The sequence below is a fragment of the Eupeodes corollae genome, chromosome 3 (genome assembly GCF_945859685.1).
Source record: "Eupeodes corollae chromosome 3, idEupCoro1.1, whole genome shotgun sequence".
Taxonomy (NCBI): Eukaryota; Metazoa; Arthropoda; class Insecta; order Diptera; family Syrphidae; genus Eupeodes; species Eupeodes corollae.
Window position 1 is genome coordinate 19,877,690 of NC_079149.1, and position 22,465 is coordinate 19,900,154.

The window sequence follows — 22,465 nt, forward strand, 5'->3', positions numbered from 1 at the left end:
TGTATCAGTCATAGGAAATATTAATTGAGAATTTATTGACCAAATACTTTTTGTTAAGGATTATTTCGATGACGTTAAATTCTTCAACAACATATTTCAGTCCTTTAAACGTTCAATTTATTGCATTCATAACAAATTATGTTTTTCTTTATTTTTAATGAAAAAAGAGTTAAAGAAAAATATAAACATAAAAAGAACTCAAATGTCATCAATCAATGTCCAAGTCCACGTCGTCGTCGTCCAGTCCCAAGAGTTCATGTTTTTCTGTTTTCAAGTCACTCGTTTTTCTTAAAATTTATTTTTAGCTTGTATCCTTTATAAATAATAAACTAGATACATCAGCAGCTGCTTACTTTTTGAAAGGCGAAAAAAGGTTAAGAATAAAAAAAAGAAATACCATAATAATTTACCTACCTTATTCCAGGCCAGTCGTAGTATATAAATATTTCGACTGCTATCAAGTGCCTGATGTTATACAATCTTTATAACACCATAAGCTGTCTACAAAAATGAATTTTAAGTCTCGAATCGATTTTTATTGCTCGAAGATAATAATTTTATTTTTTTGTTACTCTGACTGACATCGTTTTTGGTTACCACCCTATCTCCAAAGGTCCTAATGTCGTCAGAGGACAGGAAAATATAAATTTATATATCTATATTTTCTTTAGAACGTTTATGTTTTTTTTTAGTATGTTTGACTTTTGCAAAGAAGAACCCCTTGCTGATGATGTTCGGAAAGTTGTACTTGAGAAAACTTTATCACTCTCTATTTGCAAATTCATGAACTCTTGAACTTAAAGTTGAAGACATATTAAGTGCATCAGGAGCAGCAAAGCATAGCATAGCGCACATCACATATGAAGTAGGATTCTTAATAGTTATACATTCTGCGAAACAGCTTCTCTAGCTCATCGTCCTCGCAACTATACGATATGCAGAAGTTATATCGTTTTATTTTTCGTTACATAGAAAACTGCAACTAAAATAATATATTAAATAAAAAAAGAATTCACTTTATAAGTCTTCAACACTTGTTACATGCGAGTGGATATTTTCCCTTTTGGCATTTTGTAGTTTTATTTTTGTTCATGACGCGCTTGTTTTGAAAAGTACTCGTACCTTACCTACTTCACTCGCAGGTATAAAGAAAATCAACAGGAACTTTATAGTCAAGTGTTTGGGATTGATGAAGAATTTCTTTGATATAATGAACAAAGAGGTTAAGTATTTGTGCATCAAGGCGCGGGTAAAGGCACAATTAAACATTCAACTACACTGCTTCTATGAGACTCCTTTAATATTTTTTTGAAGGATTCTTTAAAAAGCAAAAGCTATATTTTTAAGTATTATAATTTTGTACTTTTAAGGGGGTATTCTGGTCTAGAGACATGAATTTTATGTAATTTTTGAAGTGCTGTAGAAAAAAGCAAGCTACAATTTTACCATCAATTTTTTTATACATTATTTATTCACATTAGAAGCATACAAAAAAAATAAAAAAGTAAAAAAAAAATAAAAATTCCGTTAGTTATCAGCTGATAGAGTAGTGCGTCTCAAAAATTTGGTGCGTGACCATACCCACGATTTTAACTCTCCTAGAAATCTGAAATCAAAAACTAAAAAAGATTATTAATCTACAATAATGTCGCAATGTCTGGAACTACGGAAAAGTTACAAACATTTTTTTTTACAAAATGGCGGCTGTCTAAAGAAAAATACAAAAAATTTACCATTTTTTTGAACATTCTTCGATTTGTTAAAAATAGTAAAAATAAAAATTTGGGGATGGCCGTAGTTCCGGACGTAGACAAGTCCCTAAAGAAGACTTTCTTAAAATTTCAAGTAAATCGGTTCGGCAGAACCTGAGAAATCGTGGGTATCAGATTCAAAAAGACAGTTCTGAGAAAAACGCGTTTAAAGTACCCCATTATGTCTTTTGTTCTATTAGTTGCAGCCCAACCGATTTGGATGGCTGCTCAGCAAAATACTTATTTCTCCGAAAATAATTTGAATTTGGGAAAATCCTCTAGTAGACATATTCTTAAATAGTTAAACTATGAAAATATGAAAAGAAAAAAAAATCGATTTTTTTTAATTTCTAGACCAGAATACCCCCTTAAGTCTTTGAATGGAATTTTAGAAGAAATGCTTAAGCATTAAAAATATTATTGAAATAAGGAATAGCTTTAAATAAGCTTACAGTTTTGATAAACAAATCCTATTTTGTTAAGAGCTTAAACTTAAATTAAAAACCGGAAATCAACATATTTTTTTGTATTTATATAAGAACCACCCAAGAAGAGGTTTCATTTTGATATTGAACAAAAAAACAGAAATGTTTTTGAAGAAAAATATATGCGACTTAAAATTTACAATAATGAAAGCTATATATGAAATTTTCCATGACAAATTCGCAGATTTGATACTTTATTTCCTTAATAACTTTATAAGTTCCATCTTAAAAATCTCAAATCGATTGCGAACATTGACAAAGACACTTTATTTCACGTGGCTCTAAAGAAAACAGTATAAAATCCTAGTTGCCTTTCGAAAAATAAAATCACCTTCAAAAATATTTTGTTTTGGAAAAATTGGGACTAATATTAGTATTTTTAAAAAAAGTTAAGTTACTAATTAATTGTAATTGCAATGAAAGTTGAAAATAATTATTTAAATATCGAGTTCGAAATTTTTCCTAAATGTTGCAAGCAATAAAAATATCATTTATGAACATGTTTGTCCTTCAAACAAAGGGCAGAAAATTAAAAAGGATACTAGCTTTGAAATTTGTGTATTTTACAAATTTAATTTTGTTTCCATTTTTTGTAAGAATATTTTGTTTAAAAACAAGATGTATTTTATATTAACCGGAAATTGCTTAAGGATAAACATAAACATATGATGAGATGAGATGTTTCAAAATATTTTGCTTGCACATAACAAATATAATAATATAATATTCGAATATACAGAATATATTTTATTTTGAGATGAGGGATTCAATAGAGACAGTTCGTATACAACATGCATGCATTATTTCTGGATGGAAAAAATTCAATTTATATGGGATAAATATTTTTAAACTCAAATTGTTTGTCATTTTTGAAATATAAAATACATTGTATTGGTCGACTCTCGATTTTTCTGCAATTTGAAATAATATCAAAAAATGTATACATATTTCAAGTTTATAAACCCCGCAATGACGACGTTATGGGTTATATTTACATTTTTAGCGGTAACAAATTGAAGAGAATGTCCTTATTTTTGAGTTGAACATCAGTTTAGAAAATGTAATACAATTTGAGGAGTATTTTTATGTATTTTATTATTAAAATTGGGTTCACCTAAGCGTATATCATATTAAATTGAATGTTTTCTGCATTTCAAGACGTAACGTTATTAAATTTCATTTTTGAATTGTTACGTTTAATATACAGTGATGTACATTTAACTTTATAGTTCAATCACAGCAGAACGATGGATATTTCCTTAAGCGAATTTTATAAATCCATCAATTATATATTTTACCTCAGGGAATGATATAAATTAAATGATATTTAATTATAGAAATACGTATATATTACGATTTTCAAGAATACAAGATGTCATCACTTAATATCACTTTCATGTTGTATTAATTTAAAAATTAACTCAATTAAAATACTAATGGAAGTCATTTTTCGATAAATTAAATGTATTTTAAATCTGATTAACTCTTGTTGGATTGTTCGTGAATATATAAAGAAATCTTTGAATTGATATTTGAACTTGCTTCAGAGTGCTGAAGAGTGATATTATTTAAGATTTAAGAGAGTTGAAATAATTTCCAAACGTTTATTCAATTAATTAATATATAGTTGTTTAGTGATTCTAAGAAAATTTCATGGTTTTAAGTTGTTAACACTGGTATTTGACACCTGTCAAACTAAGCTGTCATTTGAAGTGTCGTTATTGTAACTAAATGTTTGATATTTGCGTTAGGAAATCGATTATCAATTAAATACCACCTCAAAATAAATTGAAACTTATCATGAAGGATACAAATTTATCCACTTTTCGCATTTCAAGGAATAATCGAGCTTTGTTTATTTGCTCTCAATACTTTCCCAAAAGAATGGTGGTAATTCTCTTTCCAGAAGAACTCTGAGACTTGAATTTTGTAATAGAAAATATTGTTTAAAAAAAATTAAATTGTATAAATTTGCTGACTAAATCAGATTTTCTTCGATTTTTTCTTCTTATTTATCAACTGTATAAAACAGATACTTTCCATCTTTTTGTGCAGAATTATAAGATCTGTGTTACAAAGTGTATACACTACTTAAAATAATTAAATATATTTTATGAGAAATTCCAATACCACTGAACTAAACCCCCTCTTACCCTCCCTAAAGATTTTTCAATTTAAGGTACTATTTCGAGACTGTTAAGGCCATATGCAAGTCTAAAATTTATCTTCGGTAAAACTTTCTATCTTAATATTGCAACTGCTACTCGATCTAGGTTCAATGAATTACTTACTTTAGATGGCGCTACAGTCCGGGACGGACCTGGTCCTCAACCATAATGCGTCTCCAGTCAGTTCTAGCCATCTAAGTCGTTGGACTTTTATTGTTTTAACCAGGTCAATCTCGTCATTTTGTCTTCTCTCTATGCAGATGGGACCACAAATCACCCGAAGAATTTTTCTCTCGAATCATCCTAAGACGATCTCATTTTTTTACTGGATGCAGGCTTCAGCGCCATAAAAAAAATAAAGTTGTAATTTATTTCGGGATTCACGATAATCCAAATATTTTTACATGTCTGAATGCTTATTAATATTTTTGACCGAATCGAACATTTTTAAATAACAATAGCAATAGAAGATTACAGATGTTGAAAGAAGATGATTGAATTTATTGAAGCAACAAATAAAACTGGCTCAAAAATTTAACCTTGCGGAACTTCAATTGTATCAGGTTAAAATACGAACAAAACTTTGTTTCTCCTAGTGCCGTTGTTCGAATTTATAGGGCTTCACAAAGACCAAATCCTTAAATACCTGAAAGTTGTAGCTGAGCATGGTGACGTTTTGTCCAAGATGTCGTTGTTCTATGTCCGTTTTTAATGACAGCTAGTTCATTGGCCCCCATCTTCACCGCTTCCGTCGCAATGCTCAAAAACGCTCCACTGGCGTCACGCTTTGATCTTCCAATTATGTCAATATCATCGGCTTGTCTAAGTAATTGGATGGACCTTTGGAAGATTGTTCTTCTAGTTTTGATGGTTGAGTTTTGAAGAATATTGAAGAAATCACATGACAGTGCATCGGCTTATCAAAAGCTTTTTTGACATCAAATGCATCGGTGAGACTTTCTTAAAACAGCGTGCATTCTATATCGTCATTTTGCAAAAACAGATAAGTTTGACATGGAAGTCAAAGCTCTTCACTAAAGAGGGCGATAAAGAGATGGTAGGTATCGATTTGAAGTTCATGGGTTTGTTCCATAGTCTTCCTGGTCTGAAGCCACACTGATATGGACCTATTAGGTTGCTGACGAAAGTTCACATATTACGGCATCACTGAATTACTCAATTTTTAATAATTTGTCTAAAAATATAAACTGAATAAAGATTATACGAAATCTTTTAAATTATTCCAAAACAATTCATTTTTTTCATTTTCTTATAAATCAATCAATAGTGTATTTATAGTAATAGAACGATTATTAAATAAATAATTAAAATAAAACCCCAATAATTACGTGTGGAACACACACTTTTATTTTTATATTTATTCAAGCAAGAACCAAATTGTTTGAAATATCATTAATTCTAACTTCTAAAACAATCAGCACCACGATATTTAAACAAACATCAATTAATCTATTTTGTAGAATGAAACATTTGTTTTCTATTTTGCGGGAGAATTTTTGTTTTAAGACAATTAACAGATGAAATAAAATAATTTCCATGTTGCTTTCATTACAAACAGACTTTTTTCGCAATATGGTCGAAAAAGTTAAAAATGTTTTTGAAATCAGGACGACACAACTTTCTATTTATTTATTTTACTTTTCTAAACAAAAAAACAAAGTTATTGCTGTTTCAAAAATTATTACCTAGAAAGGTGTTTTTTTGTTTAAAATGAAGCTCCAAAGTTAATTTGGGTTAGAAAGTTATTATTTCTATGTTCGTATACACTAAAACTTTTTCAAAGTTAATATTAATAAATAACATTTAGTTTTTCGCACGAAAGATAATCTGATTAACAGCGCAGTTTAAAGTCACACCAGATAGAAAGATTGAATTTCCCGATGGCGATGCCAAAAAAGAAACAACTTAAACCAAAATGAAGTAATTTCCTGTTTTTGAATTATTCCACGAATTGAATTAGCTCAAATAAAATGAGATTGAATTTATTTACGCTTTTATTTTCGAGGAATATGTTGTCGTTTTACTTTGAGTTCCTTTTGTATAGAAAAAGCTAGTTGTGAAATTTTCTAAGAAAAAGAAAAAACTTAATAATTCTCGGAATATTATTGAAGTCTTATTTACTATTACTGATTTCAAAAATCTAAAATTGAAAGTTTCCAAAACTTCCCTTTTACTGTCCTGGAGCAACCACAACAAAAAAAGTTATATTTGGTTAACATTTAAATTGAATATTCTTTTGATTTTCACCTTCTCATGGATTTTTGAATATAAACATTTGATTTAAAACTTAACATTTAGCCTTCAAAATAATTTCAATGTCAATGATCCCAGATGTTAGATTGTTTTTCATTTGTATCTATGTATCCATCTATTGAAGGCTATTCAATATGTTTAAAATAATATAATTTATAAACTATGCCAAAATATTGACTAAACAAACATTTTACTGTCATTTTAAAGAATGATTTCGTTTATAAAATAAAACTAAAAATTGATTGACAAAGTTTTTAGTGTACAAACATTCGTACGCACATTGCGTCATAATGTACAGACCTATATATATACATATGTTTATGTACCTATAAATAAAAAAGCATGTCCTCTTGACACAGATAAAAATAAATTGTCATTGTAAGTTTGGTTTTTGTTTATTTTTTCGAATAGAACATTTTCATATATTTTTCTAAAAATAAAAAAAAAAAAACAAAACCTGCCTAAAAATGACGACAGAGATAATCTTTTGTTCTTGGCCAACCAACCAACACACATCGTATCGTACATTTTACGTAAGATGTTTTTATTTTGTAAGACATCCAAGAAAAATACGAAAAACTCTACGTCATAAATGTTAAAAATAACAAACGCTTTCATGAATAAAAATAAGATGCAACTCTGTAAACATAGAATCACACACAAAATTTTTATAAAAATGATGACGATAAAGATAAAGAGGCAACACACATGGGTGGATCTTGTACGGTTGATGGCAGAAACAAGGTTGACATTTTTTGAAGACGACAATATCATCATAACCTCACACCCCATACAAAATTTTTGAAAATTTTAAGTCTGTAAAAGAGAACAGAGATACAAAAATGTATTTCAAAATTCTATGAAAAGAATTCTATTTAAAAAAAAATAAAACTATATTTTTGTCTAAATTTGTGGAAGGTCAGGAAAGTGAGAAATGTTTTGGGCATCTATCTAAGTTCCGCATGACATAAAGCTGTTGAGTAGTTGACAGGAGGAATAAAATTTCAGCAGCAGGCAGTATATACTGCAAAAGGTTTACACAAACAAAATGTAGACAGAAAATATGCACCTAGGCGTATACGTTATATTTTTTTTCTTCATTTTTTGTATGAAAACAAACATTTGTTGAGGTTTATCAAGGAGACCTTTTCAGATTTTTCATAAGTACACCCCGGGGCGTATGCGTAATGTTTTTCCTTTTGGTGTTTTATTGTTAAAAAGATTTTGCTGTTCTTTCTTATAAAATCATTCATAGATAATTGAGTTTTATAATATTAAAGAATTTGTATTGTTTTCTTTTAGATATGGCTCCCCACATCATAGTCGATCCCAATCGGTTAAAACACCTGGTAGTAGAGCCTCAGGGAGGCCGAATCAATTATGTTTGCCTCAACAAAGATCTCGGTGAGTTTGGAATGCTCCATTAATTTATTTAAATAAATATTCACCCAAAATAAATGATATAATGCCATAAATAATAATTCCAACAGACTTTGTTGTAAACAAATTAAATTAAGTTTGATAAACAATATCGTTTTTGTTTTATAACCTTTAGTGTGGCATCAATGCCAAATACTGGCGTCGAGGAAGAGTACTATAGACTGAGACATTTTTCCATAACTGGTAAAGGTGTCGTTAATCGTGGTGATTCGTTAAAGAGTCGTCGTAGTCGATCAAATAACAGTGTTGCCAGTTCAAATTCAAGGTAAATATCTAAACTTAAATAATTTTGTATTTTAACCAGTTCGTTAATAATAGTTTTTTTTTTAATTTTTTAGTACTGAACATTTAACAGCAACACAAATACCAGCACCAAGTTCAGCTCGCACTTCAGCTACCTGCAGTTTAGCATCAAGTCGAGAGAGCAGCACATCAAATCCTGGCAGTGGTCCATATAGGTAAGAATTTTATTTGACAATAATGGAATAGGTTAGCATTTTTTAAAGCTTCAAATGTGACAGTTGAAAACAATCGGTTTATCGGGACCTTGAAATGTTTTTAATTTAAAATTATTTTGATGTCCTTCATTGTTGTTGATGCTTTTAAAATGTTGACTGTATAAATTGTAATAATACAGATTTTTGTTCTTGACTTTAACCATGACAAGAATCTTGCTTTTTCTAAGTATTTTGACGTTTGAAGCTTGGAAATTGATTAAAGGGTGTATTCACAGTAAAACTTTTTATATCTCGAGTTTAAAAAATCAATGACAAGTTGCATAGTTTAGAAACATCGAATTCTTCTTTCATGAAATAAAATAACATCTTTAACAAATTGAAAAATTAAGAAATATTCATTTTGGTTTAATTTTGTAATTTTAGAGTTTTGATGCTTGGTGGATCTGCTGTTGGCAAGAGTTCATTGGTATCACAATTTATGACCTCAGAATATTTACATGCCTACGACACAAGTATTGGTAAGTTTAATTTGTCCATTAAATTTAATTACATAAACAAAAAACTATGCTTATATTTTTTTTATTTAATTATTCTAAAATTTAAAACACATACAAAAAAGACAAAAGAGCAAAATTGTAAAAAACTTCAGGTCCTTTATTTATGAAGAAAAATATAGTTAAACAATTAAGACGAACTATTGTTTTAAAAATGTGCAAAAACTTTATTAATTAGTAATTTGGAAGATTTAAATATAAGTCTTTGTTTTGTAGTTTGCTAATCTTACAATTGTTAAAGTTAAACTGACATTTAAGGACATTTTTAAAAATTTTAATATCTGTCAATAGACCAAATAATTATTGTCCAACTTATGGACAAGTTATTTTTTTTTTGTCAGCTGAGTGTCCTAACTACATCCCAAACGTTTAATCGTAAATAACAAACATTCAAGTAATATTATAACACTTTAAATCACAGCTGAGTTTGATAGACATCAAATTTCAGAGCTACCAACTTTGAAACATAAAATAAATGACACCATAAGTTATGAGTCCAAAGGTATTACTTACCAAATGTAGACACAAATGTCAAAGAAAATTAGAATGCAAAAACTTTAAAGATATGTATCTCCAAGCTATTTATTTATTTAAATTTCTTTAAAATACGACTTTTAAGTTTAGAGTATTTTATTAGCTTGCAAGTTTTATCTTTCAACCGACCAAATAATTATGTCTCTTTTTCTCACTTCTTAAAAGTCAAATCTACTGAGTTGTGTCAATTTTCTTCAACAACAACAAATCCTAAGATATTTAAACTTTCGTTTTAGTCGTATTGTGAATTAAAGTTTTCGTCTTAGAAAACAAAACTAAAATAAACTCAAAATATGAAAAACTTTCATATTTAAAAATAAAATATGAGTTTCTAGAATTTCAACTTTAAACCCTTTCTAAGGGACCATCAATTCCCATATATACGTACCTATGTAGTTGTTTTATTAACTTATTCGTATTCCCTCAACTAAAAGATTGCACTAATTTTCACTTTTGTTTTTGTTTTTTTTTTTTTTTTTTGTTGAAGAAAACAAAAATAAAAAAGGATTAAAATTATTTCTTCTATACCAAAAAGTAATCAAAATTTTAATGATTGTTTTTAAAACTTTTGAAGTTTCCCTTTAGGGATAAAAAAGTTTATAAAGAAACTTATTTAAATAAATTCACTTGGGTTCATATTTATATCGCATTTTAAGGATAACATTGAAAATTAACTTTTTTCAAACTAAATTAAATTATTTTGTCTGGGGGAATTATTTTTATTAGCTTTTTATGAATTAACTTAACTTTCATATGAAAATCTTTTCTAAAACTAATAAAAAGTAAGGTTATAATGATGCCCCTAGTTAAAGAATTTTTGAGAATGATAAAATAATGTTGCTTTTTATGTCAGGCATATACATTTGCAAGGCTAGTGGAAACTTCAAAATAAACCGGGTTAATGTCTTTATTCACTGAGTTGAAGATTTTCTTACAACAATAAATGTTTTTCAATCTTACATTTTCTGTAACCGTAAGAAATTTGTCATTTTTTTAAAGTTTTGAAAATGTTGAATTAAAATTTAGTTCGAATTTCTTAAAAATAGTCACGTAAAAAGAATGGAATATTTATTTACTCGTATTAAGCCTTAAAATGAAAATAAAATAATATTTTTTGCTTCCTATAGGAAGTTATTGTAATCTCAGCAATTTTTCGAATTGAAAATTTTGGCATTTCTCTACGCTTCAAGGTCCCTGGGTTAGGTTAAAGTTATGTTTAAGTGGCTGTCCGTGATGGAGTAGGACGCACTTAGGCCAGTTTAATAGCCTTTAAGCGCTTTAAACCTAGTGTAGGTCAGATATTATTCCCGACGTGAGACGTGGTGATGTTATTCCACCTGATGTTTGCCTCCTTCATAGTGCCTTGCATTACCAACATTTTGTATGTAACGATAGGTATGACAGCATTCCCCAAACGTGGTAGAATGGGTTGTACTATAACATTTCTGTCGAGTTCATCTGCCTTACAGTTTTCTGGAATGTCTCTATGGCTCGGCAACCAGCAAAGTTAAATATATAACTATTGTGCCATTTTCAATAGAGATGATCGGCGCTTATGGTCTGTTATACAGTTTTTAGCGACTGAGTCCAGAGATTTGATAGCGGCCTGACTATTTGAAAAAAAATGGATATCAGATGTACATAACTACATATATCGTTTTCACTAAGCCAAGACAAGGCTTTTTTTATCACCAGAAATTCCACCTGGTTCCCCAACAATTATGAAGGTGGTACCCTAATTTCAGTCATTCAGAGTACCACCAATCTAATTTGTTTTTGATCCATCAATATAAAAGTGGTTTAACTTGTCCTCCGGGAATGCCTTATCCTCCTAGAAAGATCTGGAAGGAATAGAAAGAGTTTCATTTGAATGTTTACTTCCCATAGGAAGTTACTGTAATGAGTCAATCTGATTCGTCGAATTGGAAATTTTGACATTTCTCGACGTTTCAAGGTCCCTAGAGTCAAAATAAAAGATTTTTAAAAAGATGCCTGTGCGTGCGGGTGTAGGTACGTTCGAACTTCCGTACGTTTGCGACGTTTTTTTCGTTGTCCATAGCTCAAGAACCAGAAGAGATATACACTTCAAATAAATTTTGTTAAAAAAATGGTGAAAATTTTGATTAACTCTAAATTGTTACGAAACAAATATATTTTTGGGAAAAAATCCAATTACGGGTTTTTTTATAAATCAAAAAAAACTGAAACAAAAAATTTGTCACCTAAGAAATTTTACGAATACAAAATGATTTTATCTCCAAAACAATTTTGTGCAATGAATTTGAGTTTATGACTTTTAACTAATTTTAACTTATAAGGAATATTGGTGTAAACATTCGGTACAATTTTGGGAAAAGTCGAATGGACAGTTTCTTTACCAAAAATATAAAAAATAATAAAAGTTGGTAAAAATTGATTTTCGACTCAAATATCTTTTTAAAACTTTGAGATATTAGCTTTACTAGCTACTTTTGGTTTTTAAAAAATATTGTTTTTAATATTCAGTAAAATTTTAAGAAAAATCCAATTGATAGATTTTTTACAAAAAATAAAAACTTAAAAGAAAATTTAGCAAAAGTTGGTAAAAATTGATTATCGATTTAAATATCTTTTGAAAAACTTGAGTTTATGGCTTGCAGCTAATTTTAACTTAAAAACAATATTGTTTTCATCATTTTGAACAATTTTTAGAAAAATTGAATTGACAGGTTTTTTTTACAAAAAAATAAAAACCTAAACAAAAAAATTTTAAAAGTTGGTGAAAATTGATTTTCGACTAAAATATCTTTTCAAGAATTTGAGATTATGGCTTTAAAATAATTGTATCTTTTATAAAATATTGTTTCCAACATTCGGTTAAATTTTGAGAAAAATCAAATTGACCTTTTTTTACAAAAAAAATAAAAACCTAAAAAAAAAACAATACTAAAACTTAGTAAAAATTTACTTTCGACTCAAATAGATTTTCAAAAATTAAAAACATTGGCTTCAAACTAATTTTATCTCACAGAAATATTGCTTCCGATATTCAGTAGTTTTTTTTTTAATTTCAACAGTAAAATCTACAAAAAATAGTTGGCAAATTTGGTAAAAATGTATGTTGGTTCTTGATATCTCTCAAAATAATTCCATTCATCCAATTTGTAAAAATTTAAAAAGTGGTTCTAAACAGTTGGTAAACATTTGTTTTCGACTAGAAATCCTTTTAACAAAATTATATTTTCAAACCAAACTTTTTCTTAATATGAACAATATTGTTGGTATTTTTAAGATGTTTAAGAATAATTCAACTGACAACTTTTTTAACCCAACACGAAAACCTACAAACTTTTAAGCAAGACAAATCGACACACGGAATTCGTTATCCATGTGTGAGGCATCGAAACCTCTTTTTTGTTTCCGTTTTACCCGATTTGTCGTAGTGCTCAAAACTTCAAAGATCTAGTGACTTAGGTAAAAAAAAAATTTTTCAAAAATATTAATTTGTCAACAAAAAATAATATCTTCCTTATGTTCTCTATATAAATGAAAATTCCCTCTTTGAACATATTTTATATTTATTATTCCTTCGCCTTCCATGTGTTTTTTTCTGTCACCTGAAGTTACTTAAAATTTATAAACCTTTTTATACAAGTAATCGTTATTTTGTTGTCACTGATGGTAAATCTTAAAAAGAAATATGAAATAAATTGGAGGTTTCTTTTCCTAAGTAACGATGTCCTTGTTTAGAGCACACGCTCGCCATCACACAATCAGGATCACTGCTGACACCACCACGTCGTCGTTGTCGTAGCTATCCCGTCCGTCCGTTACTAAGTCCATTTTTTATGAATGATTGTAGTATAAATTCTCAGATGAATCACTTTGAAATTTGAAGTTGTTTTGTACCGCAATTACAAAGAAGATTTATTGTCGAACCTTTTTATTTTTTAGAGGAGGTTGGTTTTCGTCTCCTTATTTTTCTTCTAATATTAAGTGGGGAAAAAAACAAGGGTTGCCTGGATATGGCCAAAAGGCGATGCGATGGTTTGGGATAAACTGGGTTAATTTCTTCTTTTTTGGGAAATAAGATATTTCAATGGTTCACAGATTAAATTCACAAGCTAATAAAATACACGTTTCTAGGGATAATAACATTAAAGCACTTTATGTACTTACTTTTTTGAAAGTTTTTTTAAATATTGCGTTTGAAAGATTTTAGGACTCTTCAGGGCTTTATTTATTTTTTAATTTTTAGTAAAAGGTACTTAGAAAGAAAAAGGGAGCAGAAGTTTGCAATTAAAGGTTTCCTAGAAGCAATAAAGTTTCAAAAAACGAAAAAACGAACGTTTTATTTGAAATATTGGGGAACTAAAAATACAACTTAAGTCATTAGAGAAAGTAATTCTTGATACTGGTAATTGCGAGTGTGCACTAATTTCTATTAATAAATCATAGACATCACAGCTTAACATTTAACAGTCCAATTGATAAAAGTTTTAATTATTGAGCAGCGAAAAATTGATACCAGTTTTGATTATTGAGAATAATTTACACTTATTTGTGAATAATTAGAAAACTTGAAGCTACTGTTTCTTATATTTTAAAAAGTTCATATTACAATTATTATGAACTATATTTGATACAATAAATGGATTTTAAAGTCACTATAGTTTACTATAAATAAATATCTGAAAACCTTTTGTGTACCGTCTTTCTATTTTACACAGACAAAATTTTGTTTTCCAAAATACACTATCTGCTGAAAACCTTGCGTACTGTCTTTATAATCTACATATAAACAATTAACAAATAAATACACAATTTAAGGCCATATTATCAACAAAAAAATCAAATTATTTAAAAACTATTTTCTTATTTCAAATAAATTTTATTTTTTGTATAAAATGTAAATAATTAAAATTTATTTAATTCGTTTTTCTTATTTTCTATTTCTCTTTCTCCTCTTTTTTAAAATATTTTCCATTTATTTGCTTTATTTTCCATAAATTATTATTAATCATTATTTTTCTCTTTAAAAAAAAACAACAAAAATAATTTTGTTTTCTTTCAAAAATGCGTCTCGAATCAAAAATATACCTAAATAGGCAACACAAATATCCAAATTCGTATTGAAAAACCGTCCGATGGTAAAAAAAAACTAACAGAAAAATTAATATTATATTTAGTTTCACCTTAGTTTTGATTTTCTAATTTTATTTTGTATTTATATTATGTAGGATCAATAAAAATCCAACACAAAGTTGTCACTCTCGAGAACAAATAATATAATATTATTGAACTTTTTTAAATTAAACTTTGTAAATAATGCAAGTATTTTAACCAATCCACATAATTTTAAAATATAAGTAGACACTATTTACCTTTTCTCTGGCACGTATAAAATCCTCAGATATATTTTGAAAGCTTAAGTGCTTATTTTTATAATTGAAAGTTTGAATTTAAATTTACAATTTAACTTTTAAGTCTTTATTCTACATATTTAAAGGTAAAAATATGATTCCTTTTATTAAAATACAAATAATTTTAAGCATGGAAAACAAGCCTCAAGATTCACGCCCTGTTATGCGTTAATAAAACACAAAAAGCACCAAATATTCTTAATATTCACTGAAAACCACAAACTTAATATAACAAAAATAAATACTTAAAACTATTACGTGGTTTATTAAGAATTTGATCAATTGACATTTTAAAACCTTGTTTTATGAAATTTTTATTCCAAGCTCCATTTATGCACTCTAAAATCTATTCTAACAATTAGTAGATACTGTTGCATGAATATTCTCCATAAATATTTCTATTTCTAAAATTTACTATTCTCAAATAAAATGTATAAAATTGTGAAGGTTTGTACTATACAACTTTCGGTCCCTAATTCTCATAAAATAAAAATGTATAGGATTTCCAATAAGAGGTTTCATTACTTTTTTAAACAACTGCCCTTCCCGTCTTAACAAGGTTTCATTTTGATATTTAATAAAAAAAAACTTGTATTTGTTAAGAAATATCAGTGGATGCTTATAGCATTGCAAAGAAGAAAGTTTGAAAATTGAAAAAAACTTCGTCTTCTTCAATTTCCTCTAATTCCGACCAAACAACGACAGGTCGGTTGCACCAACCTCTTTAAAAAAAAAAAAGTGAAGTTCAATCACACGCGAATAGACCAAAAACCTCATCAACTATTGATATGTTAAAGATGTAGAAGGTATTCAAGGATTGTTCTGTTATTTTTAAACTTCAAATACGACAATTTAGTTTATTTAGGTGAAAATGCGTCTCGTCACTAAAGATGATTTTTTGATGAACTTCTAGATCATTTTGATGCATTTCAAGAAACCGAATTATTCAAGATTTGACGTTGCTGGTGATCGGCTCGCTTGAGTTCTTGTGTCAATTAAATTTTAGAGCCTTAAAATCTATGTGTAAAGTATGAAATAATTTCATGAACGGCGAAGGAATCGACATACCTGGGTTTTAGCCAAAATTACGAAGGCTAATTGAGCAATATTCTTAGTTGTTCTTTTGCGAGACACAGCAATTTTGTTCACTATTTTCACTGTTAAATTTTCAAAATGTTCATTACATAGTTTAAGCGTGTATCGTAACATTTTTGCTAATGCCTTTATTATCATTTTTCAATTGCAAAAGATGACAACTTAAAAAAAAACTCCAAGCTCAAAAAACCTTCTTATTGGAAAAACCTTTAAAAATTGTGTTTCCATGTATCTTATCGGGAAGAATACAAAAACTACGACGTGTTTCAAAATTAAAGCAAATTGTTCAAGAGGGATTTAATAGAACAATTTTTTACAATGTTCTTTACTTTGCCTTTCCCGTCTTAACAAGAAGATATAGACCACCCTTTCCATTGCAAAACATGATTGTAAATTACCCTTCTACAAAAATCAGTTATTATCTTGCGATATTCCAGTAATCGTACTCGTGTCATGGTTAAGACGGATCTAAGTAAAATATCTTAAGTCCACATAAAATTATCAATCGGATTAATTCTTCCAAAAACATTATGAATTAAGTTGACCTAAGATAGTTTTCCACATGAAAACTACAAAAATAAATCCCATTTAATTCAACTTAAGATAATTGTCTTTAAAAAATTAAAAACGTCGCAAATCATCTTATGTGATCTCAAGATTTTCGATAGAAACCTTAAAAAAAGAGAGGTACAACGAACCTTAATAATTTTTTATTAGCCAAGATAATGCTTAAAATTACGTTACGACATTATTCCATCATAAATTCAAAATATATTTTACCTGAAGAAAGTTTAAGTGTTTTTGTTGCTACCCAAAAAATCATTTAAGGGGATTTATCTCTTCAGTTAAAAATTAATCATAACCTCACACTGCTGTACCTTTAAAAACAAAAGAAAAACCCATCCATCATCCACAAATTCATAACTAATGATGAAACAGGCAACTTAAAGTGAAATTAAGAAAATCCCTTAACAACAGGTGACTTCACTTCATAGGCCAATTATGAATGTCAAAGCCTTGTTTAGTTAAAGTATAACATCCTTTAAACTTTTTCAAACTGCTTCTTTAATCTTGAACTATTTACATGTTAAATACATTAAAAACAACATTTTATAAAATCTCCTCAACGTGCGTCGCCGTCGTCAATAACATTTAAATAAGCCTTAAACAACCTTCGTGTCGTCCTCAGCGTCTCCTTGAAAACAAATGATGTTGCTATAGTGTGATGATAAATCCATTAAGATTCATTTACCGCAAGAAATATAATGTAAAATACCAAAATGTTCCTTATTTTTCTCTCAAAATTTAGTATCACTATGGGAATGGGTATAATGATGGTTTTGGGAGAGTAAGAAAAAGACTTATTTTCAGGTCCTTAAAAATCCACCTTAGAGATGATATCTTCGATAAGGGAAAAAGTACCAAGAAAGTAAAGAAAAGCTCAAGAAACTCACCAATCCTCTTTTAATAAGACATTATCCTTAAATTCTTCTTCTTCTTCTTTTTGCTGTCTGTTGTCAATGTCCTTATTTTAATTTAATTCGAAATATTCGAAGCAACAACTTTATCAGCACTTTCAACTCGCTTAAAATAAACAACACTTTTTTTCTTAAAACTTTAAGCTTTCATATTGTATAAAAATATGTAAAACACTTACTTTAAGCACGTTTTCAAGTAAACTTAGTTCGTTCCAGCAATCTTTATGTTATCATCCTTTTTCTAGACATGGTTTGAGAGTCCCTTTTCTGTTTTGCGTGTCCTTATTTCTGCTACTAGGTGTTCTACAATCTTCAGCACGAGTGCATTTTTGTGGAACGTACATACATAAAGTCCTTTGTCACTCTTTACCTAACATTTCGTTTCTTTTTCATTCTAAGCTCTCAGTCTGCCTGTTTGTTCTTTCCTTTTTTTGCTATATCTAGAACCTTAAAAATCCTTTTTGAATATCACCTTTTAGTCATAATGCAGATAGTGGTACAGGTACCAAACCTTCCCTACCTATCTGGGGTATCCTTTTTGTATGCAAATCTCTTTCTTATGTTAAATTTTATGTTTTATTTTACTTTTTTTCTGTTAAGTTCTTTCTTCAGTTTTAAGCTGTAAGAATATTTTTTAAAAAACAAGTAAAAAATCTTTGTTAAGCATTCAAAAATAAATTATTATAAGAACACAAAAGCACTTTTTTTCGTTTCTTTTTCTTTCCATATTCAAAATGATATTGAAAAATATTAAATCCTTCTTTTAACATTTCAATGAATTTTCCTTTGTTGTAGATGATGATTCTGGTGAAAAGTCTGTTTCAGTTCTTTTAAGCGGAGAAGAATCCGAACTGATTTTTATTGACCATCCATACACGGACATGACGGTAAGTTTATCATACATAATTGATTTTTAATTTTCCAGGAAGTTCACTTTTCATATAGAACTACTCTTTATGAAGCAGTGGCGTAGTTTCAATATTTTTGTATTCGAAAACCCACAACTGTTTAATTTTCCTTAAAAATTGTGTTCCTTAAAAATGCACTTCTTTTTGTTAATCATTTTCTAGGAAAGAAAAGTTGCACCTTTGAAATTCTTTTGTAATGCCACTGGTTCAAAGGATTTTTTACGTTACTATACCTTGAAATATCCCTTTTGTTATATGAATTTGAATATTATATAAAATCATCCTTCATAACGCTTTATTTTATTTTTTGTGTTCTTAAAGCCGGATGACTGTTTGACCAGCTATGATCCCCATGGTTATTGTGTTATTTATTCATCAGCTGACCGTAGTAGTTTCACAATTGCCGAAAGGGTTCTGCAAGTATTATGGACAAATGAAAATATTGCACAAAAGGCTGTTATTTTAGTTGGTAATAAAGCTGATTTGGCCAGAAGCAGGCATATTACATCAGAAGGTAAGTTTTTGGTCTCATATATAAATCGATAAATTCTTTTAGAACTATATTAAATTATATATAAAAGTTTTTGAATGAATTTGATTTGAACTGAGAATTTGCAAGAGAAAACAATAAAAAAGATAATTAAGGGTTTTTCGCAGTTTAGGTTAAATAAATCTTTTTGGTGTTTCCACCGCACAAGAAGATTCACAAATGAATAAGTTTGACAGCACTCTTTAAAGTTCAAGTAAGATATGTAGTTTGATTTGTGTTGAACAATGAAGAACTAAATAGTTCAGCACCATATAAGAATATGCTACCTACTCCACGTGCAATTTTTTTCTCTAAAAATGTTTTGGTTAAAACGAAGCTATATTTTTCTTACACAAACATGCAAATAAACAGACCGTAATGCATTATTTGTAAAACCAACTCTTCCAAACAAGTTTTTCTTCACAAATTTTGAATTGACTCCGAACCCCCACCGGAATCTAGTCAATTCAAGCTCATTTCAACTTGATTCAGCTATATAAGGAATTGAGACGATCTTCAAGCTCCCCTCAATACCACATGTTAATGTAGTAGCCTACGAACAAGCCCCCTTCTTGAAGTTGATATTTTTGTTGTCAAAGCATGAACTATTTTTATAGAATCTTAATTTCCAAATGTTTTCTTACCACTTCTTCTTGAAAATTCTCCATTTTATTAGTTTTATTTGTTTTGTTTTTGCTGAAGTTAATTTTACTTTTGATTTTCACAAAACTTTTTTCTATTTGTGTTTTTTTATTATCATTCTGACAGATTTTCTCTCAGTTGTACCAATTTTGAAATACAAAAATCTATTTACTGCCGATGCGTTTTCTTGGAAATTTTCTACTATACTATTTATAGAATACCAAAAAACACGACTATTATGGATAAGCATATTGCATCTTGTGATTTAACACCTTAAGATATTTGTTCTTTGATGATGAAAGGATAAGGTCATTTCAAATGGTCTACAACCCATTCAAGACCTGAAAAATGGAGAAGTTATCGATGACATTTAGCTCCATATGTGTGAATTGACTTTCTCCAGATCTGTATTGGTTTGGTTTTATTAATTTACATCATCAGCAGTTTTTCAATTTTTCTTAATGACACCACATTTGTGGAATTTTCGAAAAACAGTACTTGAAAAGTCTTTGATTCTGAAGAATTTCAATTTCTGCATTAAATAGTAGAAGTAAGGCTACGATACTATAAAAAGATAAGCATTTTTGTCTTATCACTGACTTTAATTACTGCATAAAACGTATGTTTTAACAAATATCCCACATGCAAAGTGCTAAAATCCCAGTTCTTTTAACTTACGAACACCTCTGATACTGATGAAGAGATGTTTAAATTGAACTAAAAACTTACACTTTCTGAGGAGAGAGAGGGTGGGAACCACATGAATCATGAAAATATTGCTTGGGTTTTTGAAAATGTCTCTTAACTTAGGATTTTAATAAAAAAAAAATCGATTTTTTGTATTGTTCTTCAACGAGATTTGACCTTATTGCTTTGAAAATATCAAATTTCCTTCCCCCTTTCCCTTTGAAAGTTTGTGTTTTTTTATTTTATATAGTTGAAATAAAATAAAATATGATAAAACATCAAAATGAGTCCCAACTTTTGGAAAGAACACTTATGTGTCAATGCCAGTAATACAGATGTTAACATCTGTCACATTTTGTCAATCAAATCTAAAATCAATTTAAATTTGACCTTTACAACTGAAATATGGTACTCAGTTTCACATTGGTAAAGCTTATTAATTTCAAAATAATGAGATTTTCTCGTTAATGATGTGATATTTGCACTTGACATCCAAACCCACAAAAATCAATAGAACAATCAAAACTACACCAATTTATACATACATATATGTGTAGGTAGATATTCATATAAACTTAAGCTTTAATTATACAACACAACATCATCATTACTCATTATTAAATAATAATTTATTCCTTATTTCAAATTCTCATTAAAACAACAAATTAAAATATTACAGAGGGCAAAGCAATGGCAACTGCATACGATTGTAAATTCATCGAGACCTCGGTAGGAATTAATCATAATGTTGATGAGCTTCTGGTTGGCCTTCTTTCGCAAATTCGTCTTAAATTGGAAAATCCAGAAAAATCAAGGTAAGAGAAAATCATCATCAAAAGAAAAAGAAATTTCGATTAACTACAAAGAAATCTTCAATTTTGCACTTAACAAAAATCAACAAATAATAAAAAAGAAACAACATAAAAGAAGATTACAATCTGTGACCTTTTTAATAGAAACAATTTGAAAAACTCTTGAATCTTAAACCATATTGATCCCACTTCAAATAGCAAAGGCAAAGTAAAAAATCAAAAGCAAAAGCATACCTTTTTCACTATAAAAAAAATTGTATATGAGAAAAAATAACAATCCTAGCCTTAATCCACTCCATAGCTACTAGTCTTATTGTTAGTCTAGGAGTTATCCTAAAATGTTCTTCATAAAACACATACACCACACATGGCTCTTAATGTTTTTAACATTTTTGTATTTTTGAACATTTGTTTAGGGATTTATTCAGAAAACGTTCCACAAGGAAATCAAAGCGAAGGGCCTGCTCACCACTGGGAGGAGCCTGCCTAACTGGCAACGGAGGCACTAATCCAAATACCCCTGTAGGACCGGCAAATAATGTGATCGCAGATGTTAGTACACCACCAGGAAGTTCACATAGCAGGTATGTACATACATAATTTAAAATAATCAAACCAACAAAAATAAAATTCCAAAAACTTTTTATGATTTTATTAAACTAAAAAACCAAAATCCTTACATTTTTCTCTCGTTCTTTTTACAGTCCTAGAAAATATCGTGGATCACGTACATCGACCAGTCTGAAGGTTAAAGGGCTCCTAGGACGTGTTTGGGCAAGGGATTCAAAGTCAAAGAGCTGTGAAAATTTGCATGTCCTTTAAGCAAATAAAATTCAGAGTTACTTCCTTTATACCTTTATATATATTAACTGTGTTTATGGTTTCATCCCATCTGTGTTCCGAGTGTTGAAAAAAAAAAACAAAAACCAACAAAAATATTAAATAAACCTACGCCATCATCAGCAGCATCAAAATCAACATCAGTATCAGCAGCAGCAGCAGCAGAAGAATCAAGAAAGCAGGTCCTTGCAGAGAAAATAAAAAGAAAGTATTACAAAATCCTTATACAACATTGCGGTATATCTGTATCTTTGTTATAAAATATATTATGATGACTCTCATTAAACTTCTTATCTGAATGTGTATAAATGTATATGTATCTATATCTAGCTATATGTATCTATATTGTTTTAAGGATTATTTCATTCACACTTTCTTATTCAAAGATAAACAAAATAATAATGTCCT

General features: G+C 28.8%; 1 protein-coding gene across 3 annotated transcripts in view; it reads left to right on the forward strand.

Moving 5' to 3' along the window:
• The window catches only part of LOC129948892 (GTP-binding protein REM 2), a 333,357-nt gene extending 311,214 nt beyond the window's left edge, over positions 1-22,143 (forward strand). For all 3 annotated transcript variants that reach the window (XM_056060040.1, XM_056060041.1, XM_056060042.1), the window contains 9 exons: positions 7,981-8,082; positions 8,234-8,383; positions 8,457-8,576; positions 9,000-9,094; positions 18,435-18,526; positions 18,869-19,061; positions 21,085-21,220; positions 21,634-21,801; positions 21,922-22,143. In XM_056060040.1, coding sequence (XP_055916015.1) covers positions 7,981-8,082; positions 8,234-8,383; positions 8,457-8,576; positions 9,000-9,094; positions 18,435-18,526; positions 18,869-19,061; positions 21,085-21,220; positions 21,634-21,801; positions 21,922-22,039 — 1,174 coding nt within the window. In that variant the 3' untranslated portion in view covers positions 22,040-22,143. The remainder of the gene's footprint in view (positions 1-7,980; positions 8,083-8,233; positions 8,384-8,456; positions 8,577-8,999; positions 9,095-18,434; positions 18,527-18,868; positions 19,062-21,084; positions 21,221-21,633; positions 21,802-21,921) is intronic.
• The last annotated feature ends 322 nt before the right edge of the window (positions 22,144-22,465 follow it).